Source organism: Diplotaxodon limnothrissa, linkage group LG7 (genome assembly GCF_057381915.1).
Source record: "Diplotaxodon limnothrissa isolate DT_005_m linkage group LG7, D_limnothrissa_male_GT1.1, whole genome shotgun sequence".
NCBI classification, from domain to species: domain Eukaryota; kingdom Metazoa; phylum Chordata; class Actinopteri; order Cichliformes; family Cichlidae; genus Diplotaxodon; species Diplotaxodon limnothrissa.
The window spans coordinates 67,358,581-67,377,958 of NC_140602.1; the positions used below are offsets into that span (position 1 = coordinate 67,358,581).

The 19,378-nt window shown below is 41.2% G+C and overlaps 1 protein-coding gene across 2 annotated transcripts; it reads right to left on the reverse strand.

The window, feature by feature from the left end:
• Positions 1–4,627: 4,627 nt before the first annotated feature.
• On the reverse strand, positions 4,628–13,319 carry LOC146629655 (fibulin-7-like). 2 transcript variants are annotated; one of them, XM_085358784.1, is made up of 7 exons: positions 13,221–13,319; positions 11,074–11,224; positions 10,683–10,853; positions 10,343–10,603; positions 10,034–10,171; positions 9,802–9,937; positions 4,628–5,510 (listed from the first exon to the last, which is right to left on the reverse strand). In XM_085358784.1, exons 1-7 carry the CDS (start codon positions 13,317–13,319, stop codon positions 5,150–5,152), a joined length of 1,317 nt encoding a protein of 438 aa, XP_085214910.1. In that variant the 3' UTR covers positions 4,628–5,149. The 2 variants fall into 2 exon arrangements, with proteins under 2 accessions (XP_085214910.1, XP_085214909.1); XM_085358783.1 differs by having other exon boundaries at positions 11,059–11,224.
• Between the last annotated feature and the right edge of the window lie 6,059 nt (positions 13,320–19,378).

Genomic DNA, 19,378 nt, shown 5'->3' on the forward strand with positions numbered 1-19,378 from the left:
CAAGGTTTCTACTCCACTGTTTCTTTATTTCAAATCCGGCTCAACCAGAATTTACGCTGTGAAATGTAATATCTGTACATGTGGTAATACTTGAGCCCTGCACTAAATGTAGTGCTTTTTTTTTTTTTGTGCATCTATATAAACTTTGAGGAAATGTTTGATTCCAAGTGGGACAGATGTTTGTTTCTACAGTGAGGTATTTGTGTGACATCTGGATGTAAATGAATAGGAGCCAGAGCGGGTGTCCATGTATATGGCATATGTATATGTGTCTGCTTTTATAATATGGAAAAATTGAGATTTGCTAAAAATGCACTTCGGTTGCTGAAGTGATATTTATGTGGCATCAATGAGTAAGTTTAAGATGCCTTCAGAACAGACCCTTACATTTAGGAAATAAGTTTCCTATTCTTTAGGTAATTATGGTAAAACTTTTCTTTGTTTTCACATCAGTTTGTGAGGCTTCAGCTCAGTTTTTTTGAAGCTTAAAAAAAAATCCCAATTTAATTTTGAAAGGTTAAAAGTTCTCATCTTAAGAAACCGCTGTGTCGAAAAATCTGCGTGTAGTGTTGGAAGAGACCAGCTCGAGCAAAGTGTGGATCGGGCTGTACTTGCATGTAGTTCCAATTTGTACCACAAGGTGGCCCAACTATTTAAACTAGTGTTTGTGTAACCAGGCACATCATTAAAAACACTTTATATACCACACTGCCTCGGAGACAAATCAAAGCCTCGTGAGACTAAAACTGTCCTCCGTGGTTGAAAGTTTGAGTTTGCAGTGGGCGATCACAAAAAATCAAAACCCTGTGGTGGCGTCCTTCGTTGTCAGACTGCAGCTCTCAAGCAAAATCCCGTCAGTGGCCTCAAACATCAACATCCAGACAGTTGCAGTGCTGTGGCTTCACTCTCATCTCCAACTATAGACTCTCTCGGTTGCTCGCTGCACAATGCAGTACAAAGTTAAGCCCCAAAACGTGAATGAATGCAGTGAAACTTCCTCTGAATTAAAGGACATGTTTTGCAGTTGTGCAAACTAAATCACACACAGTACCTTTTACGTTACAGCCCACCATTGTTTTAGGCGTTTTGCTGTAATCTGGCTTCCCCTCTGCAGCCTGCGGCTCCAGTGTTTTTCACTCTGGTCTTTCCTGCTTCTATTTGTGAACAGCACTCGCTCCATTATCCAGAACAATAGACCTTCACTCACAGAATGAAATGGTGCACAAAAGCCGGAGCGCCCAACAGTGATGCAGCCATGAATCCACCCGCTTTCCCTTCAAACTGGGTGGGGCCGAGCACTGTCTAAACTGAAATACTGGGTGACATCACCTGTGTGTGCATCAGTGAAGGCCTGAACGAACACATCCAGGTGCTTTGATACACTCTCACAACTGAGAGTAGATCTTTACTTCCCCTAAGAACAGTTTTCTTCTGACTTTCACACTAAGCTTTATTAGGTAGGGCAACGTTTTAGGCGGACATGGATGTACCTGAACCATGAAAACAAAGTATTTTGAGTGCCTAACTCTATCCTGCAGATGAACCTGGAAGCAAAGAGCATAAAGGTCAGAGTGGGATGTGAATAAGCGTGATAGCCTTAAACTTGCTCTGCCTAGTTTCCCTCCCTGACACAGGCTTGTGAGTCGTCAGTGGTGGACCACTTTTCCTGAAACACTGATATCTTTTCTAAATCTCCTGAACAAACCTGGCTGATGTGAGGTGCGTGACTCTCGAGCTTGGCGGTGTTTTGATTCGTGGTGACTTCCTTGTTGTTGCTAAGCAGCATTTATCTGGCCATTGCTGCAAAGACTAACAGAATTTCCACGAGGACGATAAATGTGATTTACGTATTTTCTCAATTTACTGAGCATTTCCTCATCTTTGCATTAAACTTGCTAAAACTACAATAACCAACTGCTTTGAATTAATGAGACCTTTAAAACCGCCTGCATATTTCTGGAGAGTTTTTGATACGTTACTAAGCTGAGACCACAACAAGGTACTTAAAGATGTGAACGTATGAAGTGATTCCAATTAAACTAAAGGGGGGAAAATAATCAAATGCAGGGAACGTTGTATTCCATCATGATATTCCCCTTGTCTCATGGTGGGGCTGATCTGGCAGTGTGGATGCTTCTCCTCAAACATCTGTGTTCTGCGCTGTGCTCTCTGTACTCTGTGAGACTCTCTGCAGGCATGCAGGGTAAACATACATGTCTGCGTTTGTGCTGCCTGTTTTTATGTGTTCTGTCTGACCCGTGGAGGCTTCGGGCCGTCTCGCAGAGCCGTGTTAAATTCTTCAGCCCTGCAGACCGAAACGCATGGAAGTCATATACTGCACAAAAGACAAACTACAGTTTATGTTTTTAACATTTCAAGACAAAAAACATACCTTCCATTATTTACAGCTTTTAACTCGGCACATGTTAAAGGCTGACGCGATGTCGAGGTAAATGTGTTTATTCTGTAGTTTGGGGAAAATCACAATACAAAGTTTGCGAACAGTATCAGCAAAGACCTTGAAGTTTTAATACAGAGTAAAAATGCTGAGCCTGCACAGCCACGGTGTATCAGCACCTCTGATGACGTTATCATCAGGTAAATCACCGCAGGTTTTTCCAGAATCCTTCACCTTGCAAAGCCTGATGAATCATGAAATAATTGCCATATAAAATTATTTTACTTTATTCCATTCAGCGTTTTGGGGCAATTTATTTAGGAACAAAAATCGTCACACTGATGATGTAGAGGTCTCAAAAACTCATGTCAAATACGTTACAGGGTTAAATGCTTCTCAGTATTTGAATCATTGGAAAATCCAATAAAACGATTGCTTAGACAATTTACAGACGGTTCGATGTGCTAAGCTGTGTTCGGGGTTAAATGATGTCTTTTCATTATGCTGGATACATTTTTATGGTCTTACAGAGCTTCAAAAATGTTTTATGAAGGGAACATTTAACTAACTCGTTCCCAGAAGACAATATCTCGTTCCAGGTGTTCTCATTTCCCACAAGAGGATAACTTCTTTTCACAATACAATTACCCTTAAAAACAAAATCACACCAATACCTCCTGAGAACATTCAACATTATGCACTCCACACTGTATATAAATGCCACTTGTTTTGCACATATTCAACTCTGTATATTTTATATATTTTATTATTATTATTATTATTATTATTATTATTTTTTTATTATTATTATTATTATTTTTTACTATTTAATTTGTAAAAATGTGTATACACACACACACACACGTAGGAAAATATTTAGTATACACATCCAGAAATGCATACACTATTATATATTGTACATATATTTATTAGTTTCAGGTTGGCCATTCTTGTATTTTGCTCGTTTGTGTTGTTGTGTTTGCACATCTCTGTTGCTTGTGGGGCTCGCACACAAGAATTTCACTCGCATGTGCTGTGCCAGTGTGCCTGCACATGTGATGTGACAATAAAAGTGATTTGATTTGATTTGATAACAAAGATAATGAACTTGTTCCTGGAATTCATTTAACTTGTTCAAATGGCGGATAAAAGTTTCTTATCTCCTGCACACAGCTGGTTCCCAGAAGTAGTTTGATTCCTGCACACGAGTGAAGCTTGAGGTTTAGTTTGTCATCGCTGAAGTCAAGGTTGCTATCATGTGGTTAAAGTTAGGAAACAGAGTCACTGTTTTCATGAGATCCACAACATCCTCAGCACAAGAAAATATTAAAACACAAAATGCCTCATTTTTCTTACAGAGTTTGAGAAAACAGAACTTTTGAATAAGTGATGATATCAGCTTCAGTTGTTTGAACATGTTACAGAAACCTTTGTGCTTCCTTTCATGTTCATTTAACTCAACTAGCTGGAACTAGCTCCTGACCTGAATCAGTGGAAGTAAGATGATGGATGGTTGAATGGATGCGTTGTTTATGGTTTTTATTGTTCCAGTGAATGGACTGGAAAACAATAACCACAGTTGTAAACATAAAAAAACAAATGTGGGCGACACATCCCTGCATGTGTTTTAAAATTGAAAGTGACATGAACTTTGACCTGTAGTTTTTCAGAGGTGATGGAAGGACTTTCTCAAACATATAATTTGCGCAACCTTTAATTAACTGGTTTGGCTGAATTTGTGCTCCAGTTCGCTGACTTTTGTTTTGCGTCCAGGGTCACTGAATTTCCTCATTTCCAGCTCCATATTTTAATGATGGCATCCGTAGAGTAGCTCTATATGACTGAAGGAAGGTTTTGTATAAACATGTGTGTAAAAAGCAGTATTAAACCTTTTAATATGAACTAAACCAATAAGGAGAATGTACAGGTTGTACTCTAACATCCATACTTAGAATGGTGCACTAAGTAGTGCCAGTGTAGCGTAGCATCCTAGCAGTCTAAGTCCAAGTTAGTGTTAGCTTTCTACAGAAGTGACTTTGGTAGAGAACAGACTCTTAAAAACGAACATGTAACAAACATTAGATTAGTTAGAATGTTTTTTGTTTTTTTTTAAAGATTGTTTTTCAATACAAAATAATTTAAAATATTGAAGAATGTGATGCTAGGTGGGACCCAACAGAGTCAAGGTCTTTATAAAAACAAACAAACAACAACTTTAATTTATTCCTGTCAGTTCATGTTTCTTATTAAGGCAACTGTCTCTGATTGGCTGTCCTTCCCAAAAACAAAAGTGTATGGGAGGGACTTAAGATGACCATATTAGGAATATCTACTACTTGGTAACATCATTCCAACAGTAGAAAAAAAACAACTTTGTGAAGCCTGAGCTTTTGTCTCACAAGGTTTACTTCTACATGTGCTCACCTCATTATCTGAAACTTATCTGGTTGTGTTCAAAAACAACATATTACACATATGTCAAGAAAATGATGTAAGGCAGAGCAGGCCCACTTCAAAATCCTAAATACTAACTATTAGGTCTTCTTGGATCTGGCTATGTTATGCTCTATATACAAAATTCATATTTTTGAAAAGAACTAGAAAATTACAGTTAGTCACCTACAAAGAGGTCAAAAACACTCAGTGGTTCCACGTCCACTCTTCATCCTGCCCTGAAACGTCTTCATCAGTACAGTCAGAGTTCAGCTTATCTCCTTCTACAAACCCCGGGTAACCGTCATCGCTTCCTTTCTAAAACTCGTACGGAGACACGAACAGGGTGACCTTGGTGAGGTAGCGGCCCAGCAGGGTGTTGTGCTCCAGCTCGCTCATCTCCACCTCGGCTTCTAGCGTGGCCGGCCCCTTGATGGGCGTCACCAGGAGGAGGGTGCCCGTCTGTCTGCCCGAGCGCTGCACACTAAAGTGGCTCCGGCCGCGACCGCCGGCGAGGCCGAATCGCAGCGTGTCGCCCAGCACGCGAGCGGCAGACACCCGGAAGAGGATGCGCGGGGCGGACATGTTGGACACTACAGAAAGGAAGTGGAAGGAGATGGAGTTTGGTGCCTGAGTGCATGGCTTGTCTCCCAGCATGCACGGGTTCCTCTCACACCGCCTGAAAGAACACAAAGAGGGTAAATATTATTGGTTTTCAGTTATTCACAGGTTTTAGTCATTCTTATGGAACAACCGGCCTGCTCTCTGTCCTAATCTAAGATGAACAAGTACAAAAAACAGCAGACCGAGGCCTCAGGGCTTCAGCTGCCCTCAGCAGCACTGAATTGGATAAATGGAAGAACAAGATTTCAACATACTCAATTACAGAAGGACAACTAACTAACATGTGATCAAAAAGATTTTCTAAAACTGGCTCACTTCTCCTTAAGACCATCTTTTTGGACATGTCCAGACAGCTTTCAGAGTAGCGTCTACTTTTAAAGCACTACATGGACCCTGTGATGTCACCTCACACTTGAGGGTTATTGCAATCATAAAGAGTCCACCGTTCCCAAGCCTGAATGTGGCCTCATACATTCACATGCACTGCTTAAAAAATCAAAGATCCAAATCAAATCAGTTTTATTTATATAGCACTTTGGTCCACAGTTGTTGTTTTTAAAAGTACTGTACAATAGAATAATCAGGTAACATTTAAAAGGAAAGGAAAATAATAAGAATAAAATAATGACAGACTCCTACAGAATTAAAAGCCAAGGAGTAAAAATGGGTCTTTAAAATGCACGAAAACCCAGGAATGTCCTGATGTGCCTTCCTGAAGGAGTCGGATTACCTGTGAAACCTCTGTGAGGTCCACGTATCGCCTCAAGCTAAACCATTCCTGTTTTCGAGTTTTCTCATGGTTGCCCCTCTACTGCACCTGTCGTTAAAGCAACTGACACAACCAGCGTTTCTTAACTGACTAGATCGAGCTCACAGAAGGACTTGATGCTAAACTCTAATAAAAAAGTGTCATGTGTTAGTGCTACTTATATGATAAGTTAGCTGATACAAATTTCAAAACTCATCATTTAATTTGTTTTTGATTTAAATTGAATATTACTTAAACTCTCTTAAATTGACTTCCAATAAAAAAGGTTTATCATTGATTGAAATTCATTCAGAAATAATCCTTCTTACTTCATTGTACTGTATATTGTTACTGTTATTTGCCCTGTATGTCTACTGTACAAACTGAACTGGAATGACTGACTGTTCGCTTTATCATTTCAAATAAAGTTCGAAAAAAAAGTTAGCTGATACAGCAAACCAGACAAAACATGATGATTAGAACGAGAGAGCGAGAGAGAAGAAACCTGTTTGGATGCTTGACATGATCTGAAAAAGGTGATTTAGCTGTAATTTGAGAGAAGTGCAGATTATTAGTTAGAGAAAATTAATCAAACTTTTCAAGCTATCGTTCTGTCTTTGTGATGACTCTTTTGAGGGCACCCATTGGTTTTGAATAACTCTTTTCACTTCCTGTAAAATGCTTTTATATTCATCACTCTGTGACGTATATCTTTTTAATCCAGTTTAATCTGATTATCTTCAGCATGCTAATGCCTCCTACCACCTAAAGCTACACTTCATGGTTAGCTTGTGAGTCATAGTTAGCAAAAAAACATCTGAGGTCAGTCTTGGGTCAAAAACATCTTCTACATCTCCAACAAAGTGTGGTTGCGGGTTGGAACGCATTCTTGTATTCTTCATCTTCATCGACTTCCTGTCTCCTCTATAGTAGAATCCAGTCTGATTGTTTATGGTTCTCCAGAGACGCCATGATTGTTTAGTCATCCCCAGAGTAATCTGTTAAAATCCTGAAATGATCCTAGTCTCCTGAAATGATACCCTGCTCTTGTACTCATGGGTAAGGACCTGCTTTTCTCAGAAATTGACACAAACACTGAAAGTGAACACATGATTTTGTTTGTTATATGCTGGAGAGAGTGCAGGCGTACTCTGCACCCTCCCAGATTCAGAGTTAGGTTTGGGACGGTGTTTTTTAGACATACATGGCTGAAATGTTTGACAGAGTTAGTGTTTTCTGTCATATATGTTCTGTCCCAGTAGTGAACGTTCATATTAAACATAACAAAAGTTGAGTGATAATAACTCAGCATATGTACAAGTAACCTCTGTGAGCCAAAAGCTCAGATGGTCTGAAACATGGACTGCCACTAAACTCACAGTTTATATGTATATTTTTTCTCTAAGTGGTCAGAGAGAGTTATCCTAGGAGTTCAATTTTCAATTATATTTTGATAGAGCGCCAAATCACAAAAACAATTGCCTTAATGCGCTTTATATTGTAAAGGTAAAGACCCTACAATAATACATACAGAGAAAACACCAACAATCATATGACCCTATGAGCAAGCGCTTTGGTGACAGTGGGAAGGAAAAACTCCCTTTTAACAGGAAGAAACCTCCGACAGGAATAGGCTCAGGAAGGGGCGGGGCCATCTTCTGCAGCCGGTTGGGGGTTGGGGTGAGTTAAAACAGCTCATTTCAGACAGAGCGTGAATGAATGAAAGATTTATTTTGAACTGTGAATCATGCAAATCTTAAAAAAATATTTTAGATAAGATTTGACCTCGAGAGGCTTTTGTTAATGTTAATATTTGACGCATTTGTAAAATGGTATCAAGGGTTGATATTTGTTAAAGGTTTTGTATCAAAGTTAGAAATTCTTTTGTGATGGCACTAATGTGAGGAATTTCACTACATACAGTCTTTTATCCTTCCTCTGCTGCCTTTTGTTCTAGTCTTATGCAAAATGATTCTTAGTTTTTAATTGATGTGTTAAAATTTTATAGTTAAAATACTTCAGAGTAACGTTTCCACTGCAAATCTTCTCAGAAAATATTTTGCAGAACCCTTGAACTAAGCCAAACACCCTGGAGAGCCTGTGTGCCTGCAATTTTCATGTTTTTTGTGACCAAAATACAGGAAACAGATGATACAACAGCTGTTTTCTGCAAACGTTTGTGTTGAATTTGTGGCTTGCTAAATCATCTTTATCCAAGTCCCTCTTTAGCTAGTGAGTCCAACAAAAGGCTCGCTCAGATTACATGCCTTTGACATCCTCTTTCAAATCGAAGATGAATGATGGGCAACTTTTACAGTAAGTTCTCCCAATAGTTTATTTTTTCTTTTGGTGGTTTTCCCCACAAAGAAGTGATCAGGTCAATCCTCATATTATTTGCTTTTCATGCAATTACTGTATTGACTGTATTTGTCTTGCAGTTTCTTGGGTTTGACTGGGGGAATTTTTGCAATTTGGCATCTCCGTGATTCCAGGTGTGGAAAAAGTACTTGAACAATCTGCTGTGGTAAACACGTCCAGTGCTGTAAACACGTTTCAAGGTTCTTGACCGATCAGCTAACTGGAGCCTGAAAACTTAGCAGTTCATCTGAGGCCAAACCTCAGCCTGACTCTCAGCCCAGATTCTGCCAGAGCTAAGAGATGGGTGGAGGAGGGAAGTGGTTAACTGTGAGGTCGAGGTCATTGTTTGTCAAATATTTCTTTATCGCTGTCCCTGTCATTGACTTTATGTCTGATTCTTTTTCTTCTGAGGTGACAGGTTTATGGTTTTGATTGTGTCTTTGTGTTTCTGGGTGCTGTTTAATTGCACTCTCGATGTGTGATTTAAATTGAGTGTAGTTCAGGGCAGTCATTCTTTTGACTGCTTGTTCGCTAGTTTCAAATTCAGACTGTCAGTTTTGTTTTCATCCACAGTTGTTGGACAAATAGACAAAGTCCATAGAACTTGGAGAGTTTCCAGATGTTTTGCAACTCTCTGGATTGCCTCAAACAGCATGTGGACTGATTTTTGACCAATGGGACAAATATCACACCACTGAGCTCATTTGAATCACAGACAGATTGTTTTGGTTTTGGGGATCAAATCACACTCTAACCTTTCTTTATTCGAGTTAATATTAGTGAGTCCCACTCACACAGACTTAGAGACTGGTTGGCAATCATTTGGCAACCATCGGTTGATAGGAAAAAGTGTCTAGCACTCGACCCACTGCTGAGTGGTTGCTTCTAGTGTGAAACTGGTTGCAAACAGGTATTTGGTGCTGTACCAAAAACCTTTTTATTATTGTTAAGGCACCACAGGTTGCCATGGTCACCAGTACTTTGCATGGAAGATGCCAGTTTGTCTGTCCACCATCAAAAACTACTTGCCAAGTAGTGCTGAAACTGTGAAAAGTGAGCTGCAAACTGGAAACTCAGACTGTTTGCCTTTAAAGTAAATAGTGAGATTCGCAAACTTTCAGATTGTACAAACTAAAGGTTTATGTGGAGATATGGAGACACAAACGGGACACAGAAGGTAAGATAGAAGAGAACAGCTCAGAGGAAGGTTGAGGAGAAAAAGGTCGGTAAGTACTCTTACATGAACGATGTTTTGATGTACGTGGCGTTTTTCAAGCGAGGACACTCCACCGTCACGCACTGGAAACCTCCGTAGGTGTTCACACACAGCTGGTCTGCTGTGCAGTTGTGCATCCGGTTTTCACACTCGTCAATGTCTGAATGCGAAAGGTCAAAGGTGAGAGGTACAACTACAAGGGCGCAGCCATCTTAAACATTCCCCAAATAGAACAGGATGACCTCTGAACTCTGACCTGTGCAGCTGCGGCCGTCTCTGGTCAGGTCGTACCCGGACGGACAGATGCAGTGGAAGCTGCCGGGTGTGTTCACGCACTGATGGACGCAGAGCAGGCCAGGCTGACCGAGGGGAAACAGATGGCACTCGTCGATATCTGAAACAGACACAAGCAAAATTCTAGTTGATTAATCGGTCGGTTGATTGAAAGAAAATTTACATCCAACAATTTTGGTTCTCAAGCGAAGACATTGAAAATCGATTTTTTTAACTGCTGAGAATGATCAGCGTTTTGTTAATGTGGTGGTTATTGGTATGGACTGATCACCTGTGCAGATGTTGTTGTCACGGCCTGATATGGTGAAGCCCACGTCACAGGTGCAGCGGGTGGAGCCCAGGAAGTGTGTGCAGTGAGAGGGTCGTACTGAAGAGGAGGGAGAGGATGACGTGGGTGACTGGTGAGAAAGTGAAGTTGCTGAAGAGGATGCTGACAGAGCAGCAGAAGCAGGAAATGATGACGAAGAGGAGGCGGAGGAGGAGGGAGAAGCGGGAGAGAAGGAGGGGAGGGAGTTGGCGGTGCTGTTGAGGTCTGAAAAGAAAAACCAGGTTTAAAAAAACAGAAGCACAAAACTTTGAAGCAGAACTGTGATTGACCTCCGGAGACTCACGTCTGCACATGGGCTGCTGACCGCTCCACTTCAGAGACTCCAGACACACTCGGGTCCGAGGACCAATCAGCTCATAGCCGGACTTGCACAGGAAGTGGACCTCGTGTCCGATGCCAAATACCCTGCCCAGTCTGCGGCCGTGAGCGGGGGGATCCGGTTTGGGGCAGGATGCTGCAAGGCAAAACATTTCTGTCTGAGATAATCTTAATCCACCTGCTGGACCTCAGAAAAGTTATACACCAGCTCAAACCCTGTGGTCATCTGGAACAGACACCAGGAACTGACGGTGCTCCAGTGTGTCAGCCTCCCCTGCAGCTCCGCCACAAACCATGCCCCGCCACAGGGACACTACACCAAAAACTCCTCCCACTTTTACCATTTATTTTTTTACCTATTTTAAAGACGGCCATGGTGCTGTTGTGCAGGGTGGTAATCTTCTTCTTTAGGGAGCGCAGGCTCTGCTGGTAGGACATCTCATGGACCGCCAGCATCTTCTCCACCTGCCGCAGCGAGTTCAGCAGATCGTGAGTGGATGGACACTCCTGTGGGGGCGGGACGAGGAGGGGTTAGAGAAGGCCTTCCTCCATCTAATCTTTGTCTTTTTTGGCACTTTTATAATAAGCTGAGTAAATTCTGGGGCCAGAACACCAAAACCATGAGCTGACTCAAGCTCAAATGTCAGCTGTGGATGTGGGTGTATACTTCTAAATGCCTCCTATCACAATAAATATTCATTAATTACTATTAATTCTATCTTTAGGCCCAAATATGAAAACACAAAGTTTTTCCAAGGTTGTAATAATTTGTTTGGCTAGAGGCAGAAGATGACCATCACATTCTGTTTGCAGGTGTGAGGTCTGCACACAGAGGTGAGGTTTTTCAGAGCTGCATTTAAGCCTGGGTGAAAACTGAACCAGAAGCGGCCGCTCGCCTCACAATCACTGTTGAAACACAGCTTAACTCGGCGCTGCTGCCACACAGCGAACCTGTGGTTTGTGTTTTCGGTGTTTGGAGGCGTTCCTTTGGTTTCTTACAGGCAGTGAAGACTAAGGAGGGTGAACCTGAGCTCTGCGTGCTGAGCTGCAGCTACTATGTATTTAAACAGACTTTGGTGTTGGTGTGAGTAATCAAACTCTAATGACAATAAAAACAAGAATTTGTTCGTGCACTTTGATTGATTTGACCAGGGCTAAGGGTGTGTCATAGTCGTTGAATTTCTTTTTTTTAATTTTAGTTTTTTGGACATTATTTAACGGTACACAAGATTAAAAAGTTCAAAGAGCTCCACTTGATTTAAATTTACCTGAATCAAATTCAAGGTCATGCTCCTGTGCACCTTTGCTCTGAGCAGAACTCCTAATGTGTCGTCTTATACTTTCTGCTTCTAGCTGGACCTTCTCCAACATGTCAGAAAGATGAATCTTCAATTTGATCTTAATTTTTTGAAGCACACAAAGCTACAGTTTGAAGATATGTGTTTGTGATGCCTGAAATTCCAGGTCAGGTCATTTCTGCTGAATGTTCTGACTCAGAAACATCTGGATATTACAGATGCTGAGAAACATGTGTCCCTGCTGCTCTTTGCCTTCAGGTTGGAAAACTGGATTCTTGAAAACTGCTCAGTCTTAGTTGGAGACCGAGCTCTCATCATCAGCGATGATTGTCTGCATAAATGTTTAATTGAGTTTGAAAAACGAGTTGATGTTTATGTTTAGCATAGAAGAATCTAAAAATATCAGCCATGCTTGAAGCTCTCAGGACTTGCAAGAGAAGATGATTATGAACATCATATGGCCAAATTTACAGAGCTAAATGGATTTTTCTTTGTTATATCTATAATCATAGTGTGTGGTACTGCACTATGCTTCAATAAATAATCTCAAATATATTTTTAATATAAAAAAGATCACGATCTTTCTCTTGATCAGATCATGTTCCAACTTTTTTGACTCTCTAAGAAATAAAACCTGGATATAAAATCATTTTGATGTCAACTTTTACTCAAAAAACATTTAGACCCAAAATGCTGACTTAAGTAATTAGATTACATGTAAATCTACCATGAAATTTTGTTACATGAGTACAATGTAAAAAAAAAAATTAAACTTACTTCATTTTGCTTGATTTTTTTTATTTGAACTTTATATGAACTTTTGATTTCATATATTTCATTTTCATTTTACTCAAAATTGTTCCTTCAGTGTCCTACTAATTAGAGAGGGGTCAGCTGACATGTTAAACATGCATTATTTTAGCTTTAGGGGATGACTTTTTTTTTCAGGAATATCATCTCCAAGACTGGGAACATTAAAGTGTTATAGCCTAAAAGCTATAAAAGTAAAATGCAAACATGATAAGAACTATTCTTATGTATTTTATTTAAGAAAAACAGTCGTAATTTTTTTAATTACATTGAATTCGATTGAATACATACATTATATTGAATTAGTCTTATGAGACCTTCGGTCCAAATATAGATGATTTCACGTTTTTCTTATTTTTTTAAAAAGCATGACCAGGTCAGACACCGGTACCAACCTGAGCAGAAGAAGAATAAATCTGATGAAGGCTGATCATCATCATCGTCAGCGTAATGACCCCAGCAGCCTTCATCCTGGAAAAAAACTCCATCCTCATGATGATCCGTCTTCAGCTCCTCTGCTGCGTCCTCAGAACTGAACCATCTCTTCTCCTGCTCTTTCTTTTCAAGGGCACTTGCCAAATTTCTCCTGCGCTCCCTCACAACCCTCCCTCCACCTCCACCTTCACCTCCACCCACCTCCCTGTCAGGCATGTTGGAGGTGGAAGCTGAAGCCAGAGGAGGAGGAGGAGGAGAAGAAGGAGGGCCCACATCTGGAACATGCTGTCCCTTCTTTCTTTTTTTTTATAAACCATCAGCAAATCCAGAAATAGACTTAAATTATAAGGAGAAGTCAGCTGGCAGTGGTGTCTTTTAATCATCCCCCGTTGTTGGGGAGTATTTCAGATTCGCTCTCCAGCTCAGGAATGTGGCTCTTGCTCCAATTACAGTCACTATAAAGCCCCGCTTTTTTTGAAACCCCAAACTTGCCTCGTTGCAGCATAATGTCATGTTGCTCCTAAATGACAAGGCAGCGATATCTGAGGCAGAAGCCCCCGCCTCGGTTATCCCCCACTCAGAAAGAGAAAAAAAAGAGGTGTAGAGATCCTGGAAGAGATGTTAGAAAAGACCCTGCAGCTGCTACAAGTCCAAACTTCAACTTAAACTCAGAGTCATATATAAGGTATGATAATGGCAGAGTATGCATGCACACTATAATCTCCTATACAGCACCCTAAACACATGAAAATCCCCAAAAGGAAAAACACATCTGCTGAATTTGGAATTATAACGTTTAATTGGAAGTAAATAAAAAAGATGATTGAACTCCATCAAACAAGGCCTTGAATTTCCTTGAAGAGCCTGGAATTTCATGTGCAGTGAGCGCAGAGGGACACACACTCTTTCACGCATTTGTTAAAAACACAAAAGAACCATTTGCACAGCTAAAAACTGTCTTTATGGAAGATTATTGGAAAAACAAAAAGAAGCACATTTTGATTTTTAACATGCCTAAAATTAGAACACTGAGTCCACACAAGATATGTGCTTAAATAACAGATATGTCATCATAAGTAAACTAACAGAATACAAACCCCAAAAAGGGGGTTGGGTATTCATACCAGATACCAGCTGGTATGAAATAGAGATGCTTTAGTTTTATTCTCTTATTAGAGTTATTCTTGAATTATCATAATTAATGTTGGTCCAAGTTCAGCATTGCAAGTGAGCATATTGTTATGATGTCATAGTTTTGTGACGTGTAAAAAAACAAAAACGGCCAATGAGCACTCAGGAAAACATTGTAAATAAAAGGCTGTTAGGATTGGGGCTGGGGGTTGGGATGTGATCGTGCTTAGGGTTGTAGCGCTATAGTTAGGGTTAAGCTCTTCTGGTTAGGGTTTAGTGTGTGGTGTAACGGTGTGTCCACATCACAAAAGTATGACATCACAGAAATGTGAGTGGTCACTTGCAATGTGGAATGTGGACCAAGATTAAGTCTGATTATGCGGGAACAACACCCACATGGAGCTATCAGATTGTGCTTTGCTCATCAGCCAGTATCACCAAAGACAGCCTGAGACCTCCTGGAAAACAGGTGGAGCTGTGAAGCACTCACCGGAATGAAGTGAAAGGCTCATATTGTCATCTTTTTTCCAGGTTTTAAAACTTTTAACAGATTTTTTTTTATTACAGCAAGAAATTTGTTAAAATATTAATTTCATTGGTTTTCTGTATTGCTCTTACAAAACGGAGCATCTGAGTGGAGAGGTGTTGTTTTGTAATTTTGTCTGTCTTTTAGGTGTTTTGTGGTGATCCTGATGTAGCTATAGCTGACTTCAGTTCTTAAGCGTTATAATCTTAAACTTTTAAAAACTAAACATATGTTGGCATTTTCGACTAGAACAAATGATGATGATCATCATGCAACAACATCAAAGTGTTATATTTCTGACACCACAGGAAATACATGCTTTTATTCTGGGACTTTTCTAGAACAGCTTGATTCTTATGATTATGAAAATAATCCTTCATCTTTTTTTGGGCTTTAAAGCAGTCCCTCAGGTTTTTCACATTAGCTGAAAAAACATTTGTTTTAGCACCTTTCTCTGTTAATAAGATATCATTCCTCTAATTGTTTAATATCAGGATTCGCCTTGGTTACACTTTATGACAGAAAGTAAAGAGAAGAAAAGTGATGAAAAAAAAAAGTAAGTTATCCTGAATGTCGTGCTTGTGCCAATGAAAACTTTTACTACTGTTGGCAAACGACAAAGGAAGAGGAGAGGGGGAAGGCATGTTAGAAAGCAGTGAGAGAGCAGGAAAGTGTAGTGAGAGTAGGGACTGGATGTATCGTCTATGAGCAGTAAAGGGAGAGAGCTGGCTGATATTATATTGGAGCATACTTCATTGGACATGTAGCTGAAGGGAACAGGTGATAAGGAGATGTTGTGTAGTAGCTGATACAGGCTCTGGGTGGTGGGGAGAATTGCTAGATGGCTGGATAAGAATGGCTGTAGTGATGACGGAAACTGCAAAGAAGGTGTTTGATGTGACCTTTGGACAGAGGAAAGGGGACAAGGAGACTTGGTTTTGGACTGAGGACATACAGGATCACTTAGGAAGAAGTTAGCAGAGAAAGAGCAGGATAGTCAGGGATTCAAAGAAAGTAGACAGGAGTACTGGGAGGTGATGTGTACAGTGAGGAAAGATTGAAGAAAGCATAGGCAGCAGGTTAGGGTGGTTAATGATAGAGACAGAAATGTGCTAACGAGAGAAGAGAAGAAAGTTAGAGAGAAGTAGATGGGTGGAAGACAGTTAGAGAATCAGGAACTGCAGAGGGTTGGTAACAAGGAAATGAGGGCGGCTATGGAAAGGATAAAGAGTGGAAAATTATCCATATGACATACCTGTGGAGTGGTGGAGAAATCTAGGAGAGAGGGGAATCATCTTTTTGACCTGATTGTTTAAAACAACCTTGGAGTACGAGAGGATGTCTGAGGAATGTAGAAGTGTACTCGTACTGATTTTCAGAGACAAGCGTGATGTGCAGAGCTGTAGTAACTACAGAGGGATAAAGCTGATGAGCCATGGCATGTGGAAGGAAAAGAGTTGTTGAGGTTAGGTTAAGAAGAGATGTGATCCATTTTAAAATCCTTTTATTTGTTTTTAAGTGTCTTAATGGTCTTGCCCTTTCTTATTTGTTTGATCTGCTTCAGACAAATAAGAAAGGACAGCACTGCGGTCAGCTGTTATGTTGTTTTTAAAGTGCTTTAGAAATAAAGTGAAAGTGAAAGTAAAGTGAAAGTGATGATCAGTGAGCAGTAGTATGGCTTCATGCTGAGAAGAGCGCTACAGATGGCATGTTTGCATACATATTATTAGGTGCTAAGAAAGATGTGGTGCTGCATCAGGAAGTCGGGAGTGGCAGAGAAGTCTAAGGCTGGTGGAGGACAATCTGCCGTGCAGAAGGAAGAGAAGAAGACCACAGAGAAGATTGATGCATGTTTTGATGCATTTGTACATTTGAACTTTGTGTTCACACGTGGCAAGATGGCGCCGGTGTGTGTGGCTGCTCGTCTGTCACTGCCAAGTTTGTTCCTGTTTATGTTATTTTTAATTTGTGTCATCCATGAAACAAAGTCTCTGCTGAGGTATGATCGCCAGACACTATTGGACCTCAAACCTGTGGTCCAAAATATTGTGTCCTTTGGAGCTGGTGGGCAGCAACCCCTGCCCCCATTTGCATCGGAAACCCCGGGTTACCTGTACCGGGTTCCCACGCTACCTTCCCGTCGAAAGCGTCCTCGACGCCGGGGTAAACGAAGCGGTCGCCTGGTGAAGCTAAAGGTTTACCTAAAGAATTATTCTGCTGTTTTCCGACCAGTACATGGATTCTTGCCAAGGCTGTTTGCGTCTCGGTGTTTTCTGGATCCTGTTGATGCCTGTTTGGTGCCTGTGGTCGGCTTTGATGATGATGCTCCTCGGCCTCGCTGCCCATGCCCTCCCAGGCTAAACCTCCGCTGTCAACATTATCGGAATCTGAGATCGCTGCGGCGGGTTTCTGGACCCCCTGAACCCCGAGCGCCAACTCCAGCTCCCGCTAGGATTGGCCTGGTGAACGCCAGATCACTTTTAAACAAAACTTTTATTCTTCGGGACTTCTTCAGTTCCCGTGATCTGGATTTTCTGTGTGTGACTGAGACGTGGCTGAGTGTTGGTGAGTCCAGTGTTCTATCTGAACTTTTACCTGTGGATTGTTGCTATTTAACTCGCCACGGACGTCAGGCAGAGGTGGAGGCACAGTGACTGTTTACAAAAAGGATTTTAAATGTAAGCAGTGTTTTCTACAGCCTTCGTTCTCCAGCTTTGAACTTACCTCATTTGAGGTGAGTCGTACAAACCCGATTTTCTGCGCTGTCATCTATCGCCCCCCGAAATACAATAAGAACTTCATAAACGACTTTTCTGATTTTTTAGCTGGGATTATGCCCAACTATGATAGTGTTCTTATTGTTGGAGATTTTAATATACATGTATGCTGTCCTGATAAGCCACTGGTAAAGGACTTTTTAAGCCTTATTGACTCTTTTAGCCTGGTACAGTCCGTACGTGGCCCTACACATGAGCACGGACACACACTGGACCTTGTTCTGTCATATGGTCTGCCTGTCACTGACTTGGAGATTTGTGACTGTGCACTCTCAGATCATATGCCTGTGTTATTCAACGTTGGTTTGACATATACCGCAGTTAAACCTGGCGCTGCTACTCGGTGCTGTCGGGTTATTAACCCCGCCACTGCTGCGCAGTTTTCTGCTGCTTTTAATCAGCTCGGCGGGCCTTCTGACTTTGTTTCCTCTGACACAGAAGACCTACATTCCTGGTTTAATTCTTGCTGTCAAAAAATCATGGACCCTGTGGCTCCTTTAAAAACCAGGCAGCTTAAGGCTAAACCTGAGCCTTGGTTTAATGAGAGCAGTCGTGCTGTTAAGAGGGAATGTCGTCGAGCAGAACGGAGGTGGAAAAAGGATAAACTGCATGTATCATTTCAAATTCTCAAAGACTGCTGGCATCGCTACCAGAACACTGTTAAAGAGGCAAAAAGGGAATATTTTGCAAATATTATTTCTTCCAACTGTCATAACCCACGTGTGTTATTTAGGACCATTGACACTGTTCTTAATACTCCTGTTAACCATTCCTCGCCGTCAGTCCCCTGACCGTGGTCGGGAGACACGAGGGGAGATGCTTCCTCCAGGGCCGAAGTTTGTCCTCCTTCGGGGTTAACTCCCTTCACTTTTGTGGAGTAGTGAGGCAGACAGAAATCAGCCGAGGCACCGGAGAGTACTGAAGAGATGAGGCTTTAATAACAGTACTGCACACTTTGGAAACACACTGCATAGCCTGTAGCCCGTTAGAACGCTGCTCCCGGTCGCCCTCTACCCATGACACACTCTCTCACTCTCTTTTTCCTCTTTCGCTCCCCGCGTTTCCTTCACGCGCATGCTCACACACACATTACATACACTCCTTACTGCACCCAGTCACACACAAGACAGCAATTCCTGCAACACTCCTTTGAATGTCTGTTTGGAAGTTTCTCCTGAGATTTGCAATGATTTTCTGAACTTTTTTATTGAAAAGGTTGTCACCATCAGGGCTCTTATCACAGCTCCTGACTCTGACCCCTCTGTCTCTGTCCCTTGCGCTGCTGTTTTCACTCAGTTTGAGCTTGTGACGCTCTCCTCTTTAGAGGATGTGGTTCGCCATATTAAGCCCACAGGTTCCCCACGGGATCCTGTCCCTCCACAATTCTTTAAAGAAATTTTTCCTAGTATACAACAGTATGTCCTTGACATTATTAACAGCAGTCTGTCTTCTGGTGTGGTTCCTGCAAATTTCAAACATGCAGTAGTACAGCCACTGCTTAAGAAACCTGGCCTTGATCACACAGTTTTAGCGAACTATAGGCCTATTTCCAAGCTGCCTTTAGTCTCCAAGGTTTTAGAGAAAATTGTTTTTAGTCAACTGAAAGATTTTCTAGATGAAAATGGAATCTTTGAGGTTTTTCAGTCAGGTTTTAAAACCCTTCACAGCACAGAATCTGCATTAC

Excerpts from the sequence above, each read along its gene's own strand:
- LOC146629655 (XM_085358783.1), bottom strand. The coding sequence starts at position 13,319 with ATGAGGATGGAGTTTTTTTCCAGGATGAAGGCTGCTGGGGTCATTACG. Across the intron at positions 10,604-10,682 it reads TCAGCAGCCCATGTGCAGAC|ACCTCAACAGCACCGCCAAC; the intron begins GTGAGTCTCCGG and ends TTTTCTTTTCAG. Across the intron at positions 5,511-9,801 it reads TACATCAAAACATCGTTCAT|GCGGTGTGAGAGGAACCCGT; the intron begins GTAAGAGTACTT and ends GTGTTCTTTCAG.